General features: G+C 43.1%; 1 protein-coding gene across 3 annotated transcripts in view; it reads right to left on the reverse strand.

Moving 5' to 3' along the window:
• SCAF4 (SR-related CTD associated factor 4) overlaps positions 1-15078 on the reverse strand; it is a 37401-nt gene that overhangs the window by 11108 nt on the left and 11215 nt on the right. The window contains exons 5-20 of one of the 3 annotated variants that reach the window (XM_069027117.1): positions 14773-14908; positions 12360-12499; positions 11656-11832; positions 11339-11439; positions 10795-10842; positions 9567-9675; positions 9068-9235; positions 8397-8482; positions 7425-7615; positions 6378-6478; positions 5267-5380; positions 4415-4571; positions 3449-3603; positions 2532-2694; positions 2345-2425; positions 2073-2261 (exon numbers count right to left, since the gene is read on the reverse strand). In XM_069027117.1, the coding sequence (XP_068883218.1) occupies positions 2073-2261; positions 2345-2425; positions 2532-2694; positions 3449-3603; positions 4415-4571; positions 5267-5380; positions 6378-6478; positions 7425-7615; positions 8397-8482; positions 9068-9235; positions 9567-9675; positions 10795-10842; positions 11339-11439; positions 11656-11832; positions 12360-12499; positions 14773-14908 (2116 nt within the window). Of the gene's footprint in view, positions 1-2072; positions 2262-2344; positions 2426-2531; positions 2695-3448; positions 3604-4414; positions 4572-5266; positions 5381-6377; positions 6479-7424; positions 7616-8396; positions 8483-9067; positions 9236-9566; positions 9676-10794; positions 10843-11338; positions 11440-11655; positions 11833-12359; positions 12500-12803; positions 14722-14772; positions 14909-15078 lie in introns of those variants that run through there. The other 2 variants (XM_069027131.1, XM_069027127.1) reach the window with 2 other exon arrangements.

Below are 15078 nucleotides of genomic sequence, written 5' to 3' on the forward strand. Positions count from 1 at the left end.
GAAATGTTACAATAATCCATTCAGAATTACTTTGTAACATGTCTTCCACAGAAAAGCTGAACCCAGAGAGAGAAGCAGCATTTTTTGAAGTTACAGAAGTTATCAAAGAGCTCCTGTGTTCTGTAGGGATTACAGGAAGTGTTCCCAGGCCAGAAGAAGTTTGGATCTCTCCCACAACCTCATCCCAGCAATTTTCATCCCTTGAGTCCAGCCTGCTGCAGGAGCTCTCCCATCCTGCCCAAGTACCCGGAGCACATTTCCTCATCCTTCCCAGGACACTCTCTGGCCTCCCACATGCACAGCTACACCCAGTGCATGAGTGACTCAAAGTGCTTTTGAGAAGTTTAATTTGTGCTAACCTGCTGAAAGCCACAACAACTGATATTAACCTTTTAATTGCATTAATCTTTAATCACATAAAATATTATAATCTGTGTCTTCTGGTTTTCCTGTCTCTTTTATCAGATTCAACAGTGCCCTCCAACTCCAGAATGTTCAGGATGGGTTTTACATAACTCTTTAATTATAAATAACTTCTTGAAACTAGACACTCCCCAACATCAGATGCTACTGCTTAGGCAAACACACGGATCTCAGCCATTACTCCAGGACTGCTCTGTGAGCTCAAAACCCCTCCCCTCACTGACAGAAGTCACTCTGACCACATGGAGAACTTTATCTGCCTCAAATCCTCAGTGAACGAGTTAACAAAAGCAAAGGGTAGTTCTTGATTTCCAAGTTTCTCACATTCAGCTTCCTTGTATTTTTAAGAATAAAAGGCAGCTGCTGGCCAAGGAACTGATCTGGGTGTCTAATTTAGTTCAGTCTTCATTTTCTAAAACCTTTTCGTTATGTGTGCAGACACACAGCAAAGGGCAGAGGAACCTCATACATTCCAAAGGCCTGGAATATGAAGTTCAGGTTATGCTGTCCAAGACAGTCCTGTGAAACTCCAAAGCTCTGGCAATACTGTGCTACCTTTACAGAAAGTGTCGTTCAGCAGGAAGGTGTGAATTTCTGCAATTCCTAACAAAATTCCCTGGCTCCATGGTGTCAACACAGAGTTTCTTAAGCTTTTCTCTGTTTTGAAAAGGGTCTCTGTCAAGTTTTCAACATGAAGGATACATAAATCATTAGTCATGGATGGAAAATTCAGCCCTCACATCCAATAGAGCAGTGACCTCTCAGGGAGACAAATCTTTGGTTTTCTTCCGTGATCACTGTGAAGTTCTGGGCAGAACCCCACTAACACAAAATTAACTTTTTCATTCATTTCTTACGCTCTCATTTAGAGACCCAAAATCCCATAAATGCAGTAATCTCACTAAAATTTGTAGGTAACAAGTGTCTTGAGTAAATTCTTGACACTAGCCCATCCAAAACCATCATAAAATAAGCATTTAGCAGAGCTCTGGGGCAGTTCACACTCCCTGTCAAAATCTGACCACGTCTGTGTCGTATTAGGAAAAGTAATTTATACAACCTACCCCCAATTAACTTGGGTTTGCTAGTCAAAAAACCATTTGCTAATATTTAAATAATATATTCTTACAAAGGTTTCAAAACCTGCCATACTGCAGGGCTGAATAAAAGGGTTTGGTTTTCTGTTTTATTAAAATAATTTATTTCTTACATAAAAAGAATGTACCCCATCCTCAGAGATTTCAAAAACACACTAAAAATAGTTTCTTTGCATGTTAATTTTATACATGTAATAGTTGAGTCTAAAACCTGGTCACTATGTCATACAGATGTGCTGCTGTAAGTTCATTTTCTACACTATATAAACCTTCACTTGTTAAAAGTGGGACAGCATTTGAATTTGTAACTTACACATTATGGCTTTGTTTCTTCAGAAACCAGATCTTCAATAATAAAAATTATTGACTGCTCCTTGTCTGCAAAACTAAGCCTCTAAAACTGATTTCAAAGCCAACAGTAGGACAGAAATTTCAGCAAGTTGAGAAAAATGTGCTTCCCTTTGCCCTGGAGTACAAGTCAGTAGCCAAGTCAAAATGGTATTTTAAATGTAGGGAACAATGAGGTGCAGAACTTACCCAAGAGGAACTTACCAAGGAGTGGAACAGCCTGGGTGACGGGAGCAGGGACATTGGTAGGTGCTACAGGAGGTGGAACAGTGCCATATATTTTGGAAGTGTCGGTACTTTCAGCATTCCCTCTGCCTCCAGAAACTACTGTCGGGATGGGATTTCCTACGTTCGACTCCTTTGTAGTGTCCTCATTCCCACCAGTTGCTGTAGCTGAGGAACAAGGCAAGGACACATTGAACACCATCCAGCAATTCCTGCAGGATCCCTGGCCTTCCACAGGGCCCAACACTTACAGTTTGGGATGTTCACTGCCGGAGTGTGCGGGACAGAGACCGGAGGAGTTATGGGAGGCGGTGGCCCGGGAGGAAGGAATCCTACAAAAAGCACAGAAGAGCCCTGAGTGCCCCCGTGGCCCAGCACCCCGTGCAGCTGGTGCAGCTCCGGGCCCAGCAGAGCCCCGGCTGGCGCAGCCCCACAAACCTGGAGGTAAATGCAGCGGGTTGAAGCCGGGCCGGAGGAACGGAGGCGGTGGCGGCGGCGGCACCCCGGGGGCAAATCCAGGAGGGGGGATTCCTAAAGGTGCTGTGAAAGCAGGGGGCTGGAGTGCACCAACCACGGGAGGCCCTGACGGATGGGGTGGAACCTAGGAAAAAGGAAGGGGAAAGATGGGTTACCCCAAGAGCGCCCAAATGATTCTCTGTCCTGCTGGGGACCTCTGCCTTGGTCCAGCTCCACCAGGACACCTCAGCGACCTCAAATTCCTCTGCAACAAGGCGGGGACTTGCACAAAAGATCTAATTAGCTCTCTCCCATCACTGAAAATACCAACACCAGTCGTGTCTGCCTTTGTAACTTCTTTGAAAAATTCTCCTCTGTGCTAAATGGGTACTAGTGCATGTCGGTAACTCACCTCCACATACCCCTCACATAGTGCCTGGGATTCCTTCCCATCCACCAGCATGGATTTCCATACAGGATCCACTGGAATGCTCACAACTTCAGGGCAATTAAAAACCTCTGCTCGTCTCTTTCTCACTACCTGAGTCTGTACATTAGAGTGACTCGTGTTTCCTTTTTCTTTAATTCTGATTTATATCAAGCTCCAAATTTAAATAAGCTCTGATTTAAGGGATTCTACTACTTTAATATTGACAAGAAACTATTGATATAAAAGTAGTGGAGTATCTGTCAATAAGAAAAGCTTTTAGAGGAAAATTAATTAGTAAAACAAATAATAAAAAAAAGCCAATCACAAAACCTGAAGATGCAATTCAGCCCTCTCCAACAAACATTCTACTGCAGGGATTTCTCTGTGACTGAGAGAAATGGCATTTCCCCCCCTCCCTGAATTATTACTTTAAGTGAGATCTTGTTTATTTATGTGGAACAACTCTGACCTGTGGAGGAGGTACTGTTATTGGTGCAGGCATGGGAACAGGAATTGGGACAGGTAAAGCTTTGGGAATAGGTGACACTGGTTCATTGTGTGCAGCTTCTGCGCCTCCATTCTGAGCCACTTCATTCTCAGACTTCTTGGGAATTCCCTTCCACTCTGTCCAAAACAAGATCCCAACAGACATGGGTCAGACAAGCAGTGCTACATGAAACACGCTGGTCGTGTTTACAAAAATGACCTAATTGAAGATACTCGGATAATAAGCAGCACAGAGCTAAGACGCATCGATACAGATTTCTGACAATAAAAATTCCAAATTCATTTAAACACAGCAAAATCTGAAACAGCAAATAAAATTGTTCCTTTCCATAGTCGTTTAACAATCCTTTGCACTGACAGTGTTTACACATGCCCAGGACTCTACTACATTATCTGTGACAAAAACTGTAAGGCTTTTTGGGACAATCTTTCCAACAGGTGCATTCTATTGCTCTCGGGCACGAAGGCAGCAGCTTTTTCACTAATTTGAGAACTCATTTCTAAAAAACCCAACATCTTCAAGTCCAAAACAAAGGAAAGGAGAATACAACTATAAACAATTGCAGCAAAATAAGAGAAACATCAAATATAGCTTTAAACTTAATTCACTGAAGAAATCCAGCTCCTTTTGTCTGTCAGAACCTCCTGGGAAAAGCCAGCTAAGCACAAAGAGGGATCAGTGAGGGGGCACTTTGGGAAAGAGAAAAGCACTGAGAGGACTGGAACACACTAACATTATGTCCATCATTTGTTACACTTCCATTTAAAACACACACGTTGAACTGATTTTTGTGTGCTCAGCATGAAGAGATGCTACAATTAGAGCATATATACAAGAATCACCAGCTAACTGGGCAAACTGGACAGAAATTGCCAAACCCTGAAATAAAGTTCCAGTAACAGAACTGAACATGCAGTAACACTGTACCTGGACTAAGGGTCTCGTTGTCCAACATTCCTCCTTCACAGAAGCTTTCAAGATCTTCAGGTTTCACTTTGTCCCATGGTATGTAAGTCACACCCAACTCTACATCCCAATACTGCTTGTAGTCTGGCTTTATTCCTTTATTCAGAGCCCAGGCAATCTTGGAGGATGTGAAAATAACAGTGGTCAGCAAAATGTTTCCATTTTAATGGATTTAATATTTCATTCGCACAAAACAGCATTTGAGGGTAAAAAGCAAAAAGCACAAGAGAAACAGCTACAGAACTCTGAACTTAGTTTTTTTTAAGGCAGACTTAGTTCCTATTCCTTGGCTTGACTCTTGCACACCATTTGTAAAAATGTATAAAGCCAGCTTCCTCTGATGTTCCCCAACCGCTACAGTTAATTCCATTTCCCTTTGGAGGACAGTGTCACACTAATTTGACATTCTACAGAAGGAAGAAGTTTACTAATTAATGCATACTTCCTTATTTATTAGTACTCTTTTAGGGTTATCAGATGCAATGAAACTCTGTTATGAGACAAATAACTGGCAACAAGAAACACACATTGCCAGTCCCCTGTAACGAGCAAAAGAACACCATTTCTGCTGATTAAACAGACAATTTCTGGCAATCTTTCAAGGAAACTGATACAAGTTCCACTGAAAATCCCACTACAGACCAGGAACAGCAATTCTCAAAAACTGGTTCACTCCTGTATTTTTTCAGAGTTTTACAGAATACTATCTCCAGAACACATACACGCCTGAAACCCCCCAAAACCCAGCACAGACGAGACAGGATGACAGTAATTACAGCAGCTTCGGAAAGCCTGACGTTTTCCAAGCAGTACCTTGATGGATTTCTGGTTGACTTTGAAGTTGCCTCGGCTCAGTTTCTGGAGGGCTCTGTTGGCATCTTGTCTGTGCACCATGACAATGTAGGCACATCCTCTGGGCGGTATCATCTGGGTGGGGTTTAAGGGAAAAAGCTCATTTTGCAGGTAACAAACCAGTGAACAACACACACATGCTCAGTTACAGCAAACTGGGACATCAGCGCGTGTTCCAAAAGGGGCTATGGAAGTATGGAAGGGGATGTTGGTTTAAGAGGCTAAGAAAGCCCATATCTTCTGGAAATACACATTTCTACTGAACTAAAACTTCCACAACTTCTGAAAACTTCCACAACTCTAAAATACAGCTGATTTTTGCATATTTAATCCTTTCAAATTGCTGAACAATAGTGTTCATGTAAATTCTAAGGTCTGGCAATTAGTTACTTTGTTGGACTGCACACTAGTATCCCCCTTCATTCTGCCAGCTGCACCTCCACATTCAGTTCTAGCTGCAGATTGGAATAATTTTTATTTGTAACTCATTTGAGGAAAAAATTCCTATGCTGTTTTACAAAATTTGGGAATAGGAAGAAAATTAGTCACTTCTTTTCGTTTGTTTGAATGAATGAAATTTTTGAAGTTACTGGAACAGCTATAATTTATATATAAAATATCCTTAAATACAGCAAAATAAAACAATCGTTCTCTGTGTTTATGGCTAAAATGACAGAAGAGCAGCAAGAACACCAGCTGAGAGTCCACATTCCTATAATCAAATAAAATGAAGCAGCCAAAGAACTCAGAAGCATGGGATGTAATTCTGCAGCCACCTCCTCACTTGCCATTCCTTGTTCTCCAGAGAAAGCAGGATTTTTATGAAAATGGGATAATCTTCTGTATTACCCCAGGAGCATTTTTATATTGCAGGAAACCAAAGCAGCTTCCCTCTTGTTTGTGTATAACTCAGCCACATTAATTGAGTGTACACACTAAAAGCACAACAGATAGGAAACGAGAGCCCAACTCTTTGGAGTGTGTCAGAAATAACCCTGCCTCACAGCAGCCTGCAGAGATGTTCTGCACCCAAGCACATCAAAGCAGCTTTCACTGCACCCCTTATACTCACATTGATCGACTCAATGGGGCCAAACTCCTCCAAGAGACTTCCCACATCCTGCTGAGTTGTCCTTTTGTCGAGCTGTCCTACCCAGAGTGTGGTACTGCAAACTACAACCAGGAGTTAGCACAGGTTGCCAGAGCCATTACTGACACAAGCTCCTTACAGGACAGATAACCAACACTTGTCTCAGCCCATGCTAAATTCAGGGTAGTAACCAGGGAAGGAGCTCAAGGCATCCCACTGGCTGCAGATGACTGCAGCAACGTTTAATACTCATCCAAATTTTCCAGCTGAGAGATACAGAACCGCAAACTTTGACAGCCAATGTCACAGACTCTGGGAAAGCAGCACATCTCACAGCACTGCCAGGTAGCTTCCACTGAACAGCTACCAGGGCTCCGCAGGCCTTTACACCCCTGGGACTGTCATTCACCAGGTCTTGGCCCATTAAATAGCTCAGGTTTTTGTCTCTCATATATAAGAAAGAATGTTTTTATTGTACTTGATGACCTTGGAGAAGACTCCACACTCCCAAGGAATATTCAGAAGACAACTACTATGTTTGGTCTATAAACACTGGCAAAGCCAGGATTATTTCAGAAATCCAAACATTAGCCTGTGTGTTTTCCAGGTCAAAGCTCCCCTTCAGGTTGAGAGACACACAAGACTGAATACTTAGAAAGACTGTATTAGTTTACAATTAACTCAAATTCTTTTTGTTCAATCTGCTTTACCTTATATGTCTCGAAGGAAGGAAAATAAGAACATGGGGTTTCAGTATTTCCTTTTCTCATTTTACAGCCAAGATATTTCTAACTTGGAGATACTCCAAAAATGCTAAACTGTCTACTATGAGTAAAGGAAGTACAGGAAGTGCGGTGAAATTCCTACCAGGAATCACAAGGCTGTTAATTTCTATTCTGTTTGGATGAGCCTCGGAAACCACAACAAGTAGCATTATATCCAAGAACACAAAAACTTTGAAACTATCACCCAGAAAATGGCATTACTGGAACACACAGAGTTACACAACCACGAAGGGAGCAGACTCACCACTGACAGTCTCTGACTTGATCTGGGGGAGGCCTTTGGAGCGGCGCTCCCTCTCCCGCTCACGCTCCCGCCGCTCCTGGGAGCGGGACTTGGGCGAGTGCCGGCGCCGGTCCCGGGAGCGCGACCGGGAGCGGCGGTGACGCGAGCGCCGCGAGCGCGAGCCCGACCGCGAGCGTCTCCTCTTGGGGGACCTGTTGAGACCAGAGCCACGGACGGTCAGTGCTTGTCACCCTGGTCACCCTGGCACTGACACACCACCTCAGTTAACTGCTTAAATACCCAACGAGTTCTGTCAATAAAGGAATAAATCAATCCAAGCTCATTCACAGGCATTTAGAACTACAGGAAATGACTGCGGTGGCTTATTTGCGCACTTCAGCTGAACAGCTGATTCCTTTCCAATTTCTCATAATCTATTAATTTTGTCTTGAAGCTGACCACCAAAACTGTGTCCCCTTCAACACAGAAAAAGTTACACCTGCATCAGCGAGGAAAATATTTCATGCTTTTACAAAAAATGGCTAAAAAGGAGATCATAAATACATTCTGCCACTGAAGTTGTATTTTACATCTTGTTCAAGTTCTAAACTGCTCAAGGTGTGGAAGACCTTGTAAGCCTTCAGAGAAATCATGTGGAACTCAGCAAGGAGGAAGACTTGCAACTAAGTGGAGAGCGGAGCCAGATCTGCCTGGTCAGCTGGGATGTGACACACAAAGTCCCACAGCACACAGATCACAAATGTTTTCATAAGGAAAGTGTTTTTAGAGCACAGGCAAAATTAAACTATCGCATTCTGTCTCCCTAAAATTTACTCTGGACTGACAGACATGGAAGTTACTCTCTCCCATTAACAGAGAACTGCAGAGATACCAATTTTTCCCTAGAAGGGAGATGACTTTCACAGATTCATATATCTTAGAGTTGGTAATCTGCTTTTCTTTCCCGCACTAAAAGAACTTTCACTCATTTACCTTGATGCAGATCTAGATCTTGATTTCCTACTGTCAGAAACATGCCGTTTTCCCTCCTGAATGGGCGGCTGTTCCACTTCCATATCCTAAAACACAAAGTTGACTGGCGTTATGGGCAAGCAGCACAAGCATTTTATTTCTTCTTATGCTCAGACTAAATTAACAGCACTAAAAATACACTGAATATTCAAATGTGTGAAATTAAAGAGTAACGTGACTCAAAAGCTTTACTCTGTGGTTGCTAACAGGGAGAGGGTCCAGTACTGCATGTACTTAATACAGCCACTGAAAAGACATCACAGAAATAATTTACACAATTCTCATTTTCAATTTGCTAATTATTGCTTTTCCACATTTTACCCTATTTCAGCACCACCTGCATCTCCACAGAATATGATTTTATTCCTTAAGATCAGTCAGTGAATCCTGCTCCATCATCAAAATCCCAGGCAAAGCGAGGCCTACTGCAACTTTTCAGAAGCCTGAAGTATGCTGGAGACAGGAAGGGGGTTAAGTCCTGGAGCTATCCAACTGTCTTCCCAGCAGAGCCAGCCTCGTAGCCGGCCGTGTCCTGGTCATCCTGACCTTTCTGCCCAGGACAATCCACACGTTCAGGAAAGACACGTACGAGAGCATTTTAAGTCGGTTTGTTCACTGTAACGGCTGCTCACCTGCTGGTGGGGTTTCTGCAGGTGTGGTTCAGCCTGGACTGGGAAAGGAGACTGGAAAGTTGGCTGCACTGGTGCTGCTGGAGGCATCACTGGCTGAGCCATGGGTGGGAACTGGGGGGTAGGCAGGAGACCAAAACCTGGCATTTGCCCATTAGGAGGGAGCGGCACCTTGGGAGAAGGAAAAACACATAGAATTCCAGCTAGGAGAAGAAATCCCATTTGCTTTCCCAGCTGGCTCAAGTAAAGTTTTATGTCCGCTCAAAAGTCACAACAAAAGGGGGAAAGATGAAGCAGGCCAAGCATTAGGGTGTAGAAGTAACAATCTTGTCCTTCAAAGCCTGACTAGAACAGACAACAAAAATACGTTTCTTTGGAAAGATGGAGGGCTAAGCACATTCACTCTTCACCAACAGGAAAACCACTTCCTTACTTCTGCACCAAAGAAAACAGCAAAGGATAGAAAACAGAACAGGGGGACGAGGGAAAATCCTGAAGTTACCTGGTGCCGCATTGGATCCTGCTGCATTCCTATCATCCGCTGCTGAAAAGGATCCATATTTGGGAGCTGAGGAAATACTGGCTGTTGCATGCCTTCTCCTGGAAACCCACTAAAACCACGAATATTTTGGTAAGACAAGTCAGTAGATGCACAGATTTTGTTGTCTTTATTTTACAGATTTCTATACACATTTACACATTCTTGCTGCTACTTCAGACAGAACAATTATCTTTACTATGATCCCATTTCCAACAAAAAAAAAAGCAAAGGAAGAAAGAGTGGGTTCCTCATCTTTTCTCCACTCTAAGAGTAGTCCTTTCACATTTCAAGAGATGCTACAGAAAGGTTAGAGCCTCTCTCCCCCCGTACTTATATGAGCTTGCTAAAGATCTCAGCCTACAGAAACATTTCAGGAAGCTTTTCTGCCTTCGGCTAATTCTCTTCCTTCGCAGTTCCTCTTGTGGGAACAAAAGAAGCAGTGCTTTTCTCCTCAAGGAAAAGAAACTGGCTGTACTTCTGCCGTAAGAAAATACTTTGGTTCGGGAGGAAGTAGGGCAGAGGAGAAGGGGGTGTGTATCACGTGAGGATCACAGCGATGCCCATCGCTTCCTGATTCAACACACAGAATGGACAGTGCTCAGGGAATTCTGGAGGTCTGTGCAGGTAACAGGACCTGCTTGCAGGATGCAGCCTGTGCAAGAAACTCAGCAGGATTTCAGGGGGATAAAGGAATTTCATGGCGACGGAAAATGGAACTTTGCAGCGTTCAAAGACAATTCTGAGAAGATTCTGGACATATCAGTATCTTATAGAGAGAATTTCTGAGCTTGCATGCCCAGATTGGAAACACTAGAATCCCACCCTCAGGGACATCTTGCACAGCTGTGAGGTACTAAGGACAGAGGCTCTGAAGCACTACCAACAGAACATACACATGCCCACAAGCCTCCAGCTGGGCAGACACAAGCAGTGCTTATGTTTGAGCTACCTCATCTTTCTGTACTCCAGAGTTCCATCTGTATTCTAAGGCAAATACTAGCAATTTCCTTCAAAAGCACTTAAATGAACTACTACTTGTGGACATAAAGTGCTCAAGGTGAGAGACACAGTCAGAAAGCTGATGACAGAGTTAGTGGTTCTGGTTTTGAGAGCAGGGTTTAGATGCAGATAGAGAGAGTAAGACATGGGGCCACATACTGAAGCAGGGAAAAAAGAAATACGGACTAACCCCGGCATTGAGCACCATCCAGCCTGTGCACTGAATGAGAGAGAGGTCCTGTGGAAAAAACTGGGATGTGGTCATGTCATTCCAGACTTTATCATAATGCATAGCAAAAGGGAAACAGGAGTCTGAGCTTGCTTGAGTGGGGACTGAATGTTTGCCAACATAAAGCTGTAAAGCCAATTTTCCCTTCTTGAATACTTAAAAACTACCACAGTGTTTGGAATAGCAGCTTTTCCCCAGCCAGTAAAGTGATCCAGTGATGCCCTGACACACTTAGTTGTACAGTAAAAACATGGAACTCATCTTGTAACCAAAACTGAGCTTTTCTCTACAAAACACAGTCCTCCATCTACGAGGCAACACAGATCTACACCAGATCACCAAAGTAACAAGACACAAAAATCACCCCACCAAAAACTGTTGACAATGTTTTAAATTTGGACTGTAGCAGTTAAACACTGAACTAACTTGGAATTTTCATCTACTTTCTAACCTAAAAATGTTTTAGGACAAAGATTCCTTAGTTTTATTATGGCACAGAACTTACAAAGCCGGCTGAGACACTGAAGGGGAAGGAGCTGAATCTTCTTTCTTTGAATCTTCCACTGCTTCTGGTTCATCATCATAGTCAAACCGATCTAGCAGCTTCTGAAAGAAATCACATTGGGACAACTATTTTTTCTGTATCTTACACAACTGGCAGCCAAAATATCTTTATTATCATAAGTCTTACAACATATGTAAGCTCTGAAGCTAAAGACAAGATTAGAATTGGGGAAAAATACAAATCTGTATTCCGATAGAAAATAAAAACTGTCCAAAACCAGTGTTCTTCAGCTTCAGAAAATGCAAACCAAGACTTACTTTGTCAAATGATGTTTTCTGCTCAGGTGCTGTGAAAGCAGCTTTCTGCTCTGGGGGCTGTGCTGCTGTGGTTTTCAGCTGAGCAGTAATAGCTTGAACCTGAGCCATCACAGTGTTGTCTATGACCGGTGACTGGGGCTTCTGAGGCTGTTGGAAGGTCTGCAGGATTTGCTGGAGCTACAGAAACGTAAGACAGTATTATGTGTACGTTCTCATATAAACACCAAGTATTGCAAGAGCTGTAGGAGACAGATTTTATGTCAATACAGACTGTGGCAGGGGACGAACACACCAACAACCTGACTGAACCGTGGAGCATTTACACCAAGACCAAGAGTCCCTTTTTAAATACGCTGGTGGCAAAATTCAGTAGATCCCAACATTGCAGCATTCAGGCCCTTCAACACTGCAAACATTTAAGTGGACTGAACAATAAAATTCCCCATTTTCTTCAAGATATTCCACCTGTGCTGGAAAACCCTGTTACTGCATCAATTCATAACTAATTATTTAGGAACATATAACTGAGTATCATCAAATATCACAATTACTGGATGAAGAATTTAAATACTCTAAGTCCTACAAGTCTTTCACTGAAGACCTTAGGGAAGCTCTTCTGCTTCAAATCCAGGCTATCAATTCCACCATTTCCTCACTCATTTCACATAGAAACTGGAGCTAAAGGGAATCCATAAGCAGGTTACCTGTTGTCCTTGTGTTGTCTGGAACAACTGGGCTACAGCTGCAAAGGCATCAGAACTGGGCAGCTGCGGCACGCTGGGCACTGAGTTCGCAGTCACTTGAGGGGGCTCCGAGGGAACCTTGGCCGGAGGGGGTGGCGAACCTGAGGGTTTCCCAGGAACACAGAAAGGGCGGCGTGACTCCAGAACATTCCTCTTGCTCCTCGCAGCAAGTGCCCGGCTACAACCCCCTATTTAACCCAAAAGGACCTATTTACACCACCCCAGCTGCGTATTCTGTTCATTCTGCCATGAACTGCTCTGGTCACTGCTCACACCTGCACTTGGGATGCACTAAGACAAAAAAGCTGGTCCCACACGGAATTTTAGCTCCCAGCTCCACGTTTGTAGCTGTGCAGGTTTAGAAAAGCTTTCACTCAAACAGCATTAGGCAATGAGCTTCAATACCCTCAGTGTGGTGGTTCTGCTTCCACAGATCTGGGCTCATCCTTTCACATGACTGATCCAAGTCAACCATCTCATGGCTCATGGGAAAAGCAGCTGAGTTTCTCTCAGTATTTTCCACCAGTAACTGAACTTTTGCTGAGAAGTCTAGCAATAATTAAAGGTTTTTAAGGATTGCTTCACAGGCAGTCTTCTTTGATAAAGTTTGTTCACGTGTCTCTTTTGCACGTGCACAAGCCACACCTGCAGCTGATGGATAAAGCCTCCCACCAGGAAAGTGATATTTACTCATTTTTCCAGGAAAAGACTCCCATTTCCACTGAGCTTTGCTGAAACTGAGATCACAATTTAAGACATACTATTAGTGTTCCCATTCTCTTTGCCTTACATTACAACACCTTTATTAATAAACATCTTGCCAGTACCAAGTAAATTAGCAATAATCCCATCAATTCCTACATACTGTAAGTAACTATTCTTTAGCAAATCTGTGTTAGTGGACATAATAAAGCTGTACAAGGAGTGAGTTAAAAAAAGCTCCAGAGATAGAAATATTTAGTTTGAAACACTAAGCAAACATGTTTGCCTTGCAATAGCAACTCCTTTAAAGCCATTCCTCTGTTTGCACTTCAAATAACTTCAGTGTTGACAGGCAGCAAGCACAGGCAAATGTGTTGAATAATACTTTCCCAGAAGTGAAATGCAACATAAAAATAAAGCAAAAAGGTATGTGTTGTTTTTAAATACAAAGTAACTCCCAAATTATTTCCTGTATATATTCAGAAGGATATTTGCTTGCTCAAGGGAGAAAATTTGCATTTCTCTCTGTCTTTATGGGATAAACCGACTCTACTTCACATAATGCATTAATGTCTTTATTATTATTCATTAGCACGTTTATTTCAGGGCCAAATGATCCCCTCTGGTGCATCTGAATAATCTCACTGAAAATCTCTGCAGAAGGCAGCCAACCTGTTCACCCCCAGTGAGGAGAGAGAAAGCTGGACATGCAGCACCCCTCACCTGTCCCAAAATTCAATTGTACAGCCACCACTCTGCCCCCAGGCTTGGATGCCAAGGCATTCCCTGCCCCTGCCAGGTTTATAAAACCTTTAATGGGATACACTTCGCTGAACACAGCTGGAGATGATTTCACTGGTGCTGCTGTGCATCGCTGTTTTGCAGTCTCTCCCCACACCTCACTCCCTCCATTCCATTTTCCCAGTCCTACTCCATGAGCACAGTAAATAAGGAGGCTACCAAAGCTCAGTGTGGAACACGGAGTACAGAGCCAAAAAGCAGCCCTCGGGAGAAAGAGGGAATTGTGGAATGCATATTCCCCGTAACCTCACTCCCAGCTTTTCTGTGGCACTAAATAGGTCAGTGCAGGCACTGTGGGCAGGCTGGCACTGCTGTGCTCTGCAGGTCGGTGCTTCTCAGCCAGCAGCCCGTGCAAAATCCCAGGCACAAGTGTTCTGTCTGAGAACCTGGACATGGAACACCACTTCAAGACTTGCAGGGCTGCACATTGAGACGCTGACAGCTGCTGCTTTTAGCTACTAACTTGACTCAAAGGAAGATACCTAAGATCCCACTTACTTACCTGGATTCTGGCATTAAAAAATAACATCAGAATTGTAAAATTGAGAAATGACATAAAAATATTTCACAGCGAAAGAAAACATAGTATCTAAGAGGGGACACTGAAGTCACCTGTAAGTGTGCACATACATATGTACACATGCATACACATGGTAAGCATTTCAGGTATTTCCCAAGTCAGTATTCACATGCCAATAATTTCTGAAGTACAGTATCAGCATTTATTTTAAATGAGTTTGGCTGCCCATTGTGACAAAGCTGAATTTATTGCTATGTCACTGCTGGAACTAAGAGCAGGCACTTTGTGCTGAAAGCAAACAACCTATTGCCACTTGCCCTTTGAGAGCAAAAGGTAAAATGTCATTCCTACCTTCATTGTTAGTAGCATTCTCTGCCATGGGTGCAGTGGCACTAGTTCCTGCTGCCATATCCAAGAGAGGCTGAATTATTTCAATTTTGAATACTCCATTTTTCTGCCAAAGGTTCAGGACACGAACTATTTTACTCTGTTGAAACAAAAGGAAGCACCAATGCTGAATGCAGCTTCCTTAAGTCACCATTTTATCCTCTGTATGCAGAGAAGGTATGAACAGCACGTGACATAATCACACCAATTTAACAAACCCTGTGTCATGACAGAGGCCAGCAACACCTTCGAACTGGCAAAGATAAAAAC

This window comes from Aphelocoma coerulescens, chromosome 1, assembly GCF_041296385.1.
Source record: "Aphelocoma coerulescens isolate FSJ_1873_10779 chromosome 1, UR_Acoe_1.0, whole genome shotgun sequence".
Classification (NCBI taxonomy): domain Eukaryota; kingdom Metazoa; phylum Chordata; class Aves; order Passeriformes; family Corvidae; genus Aphelocoma; species Aphelocoma coerulescens.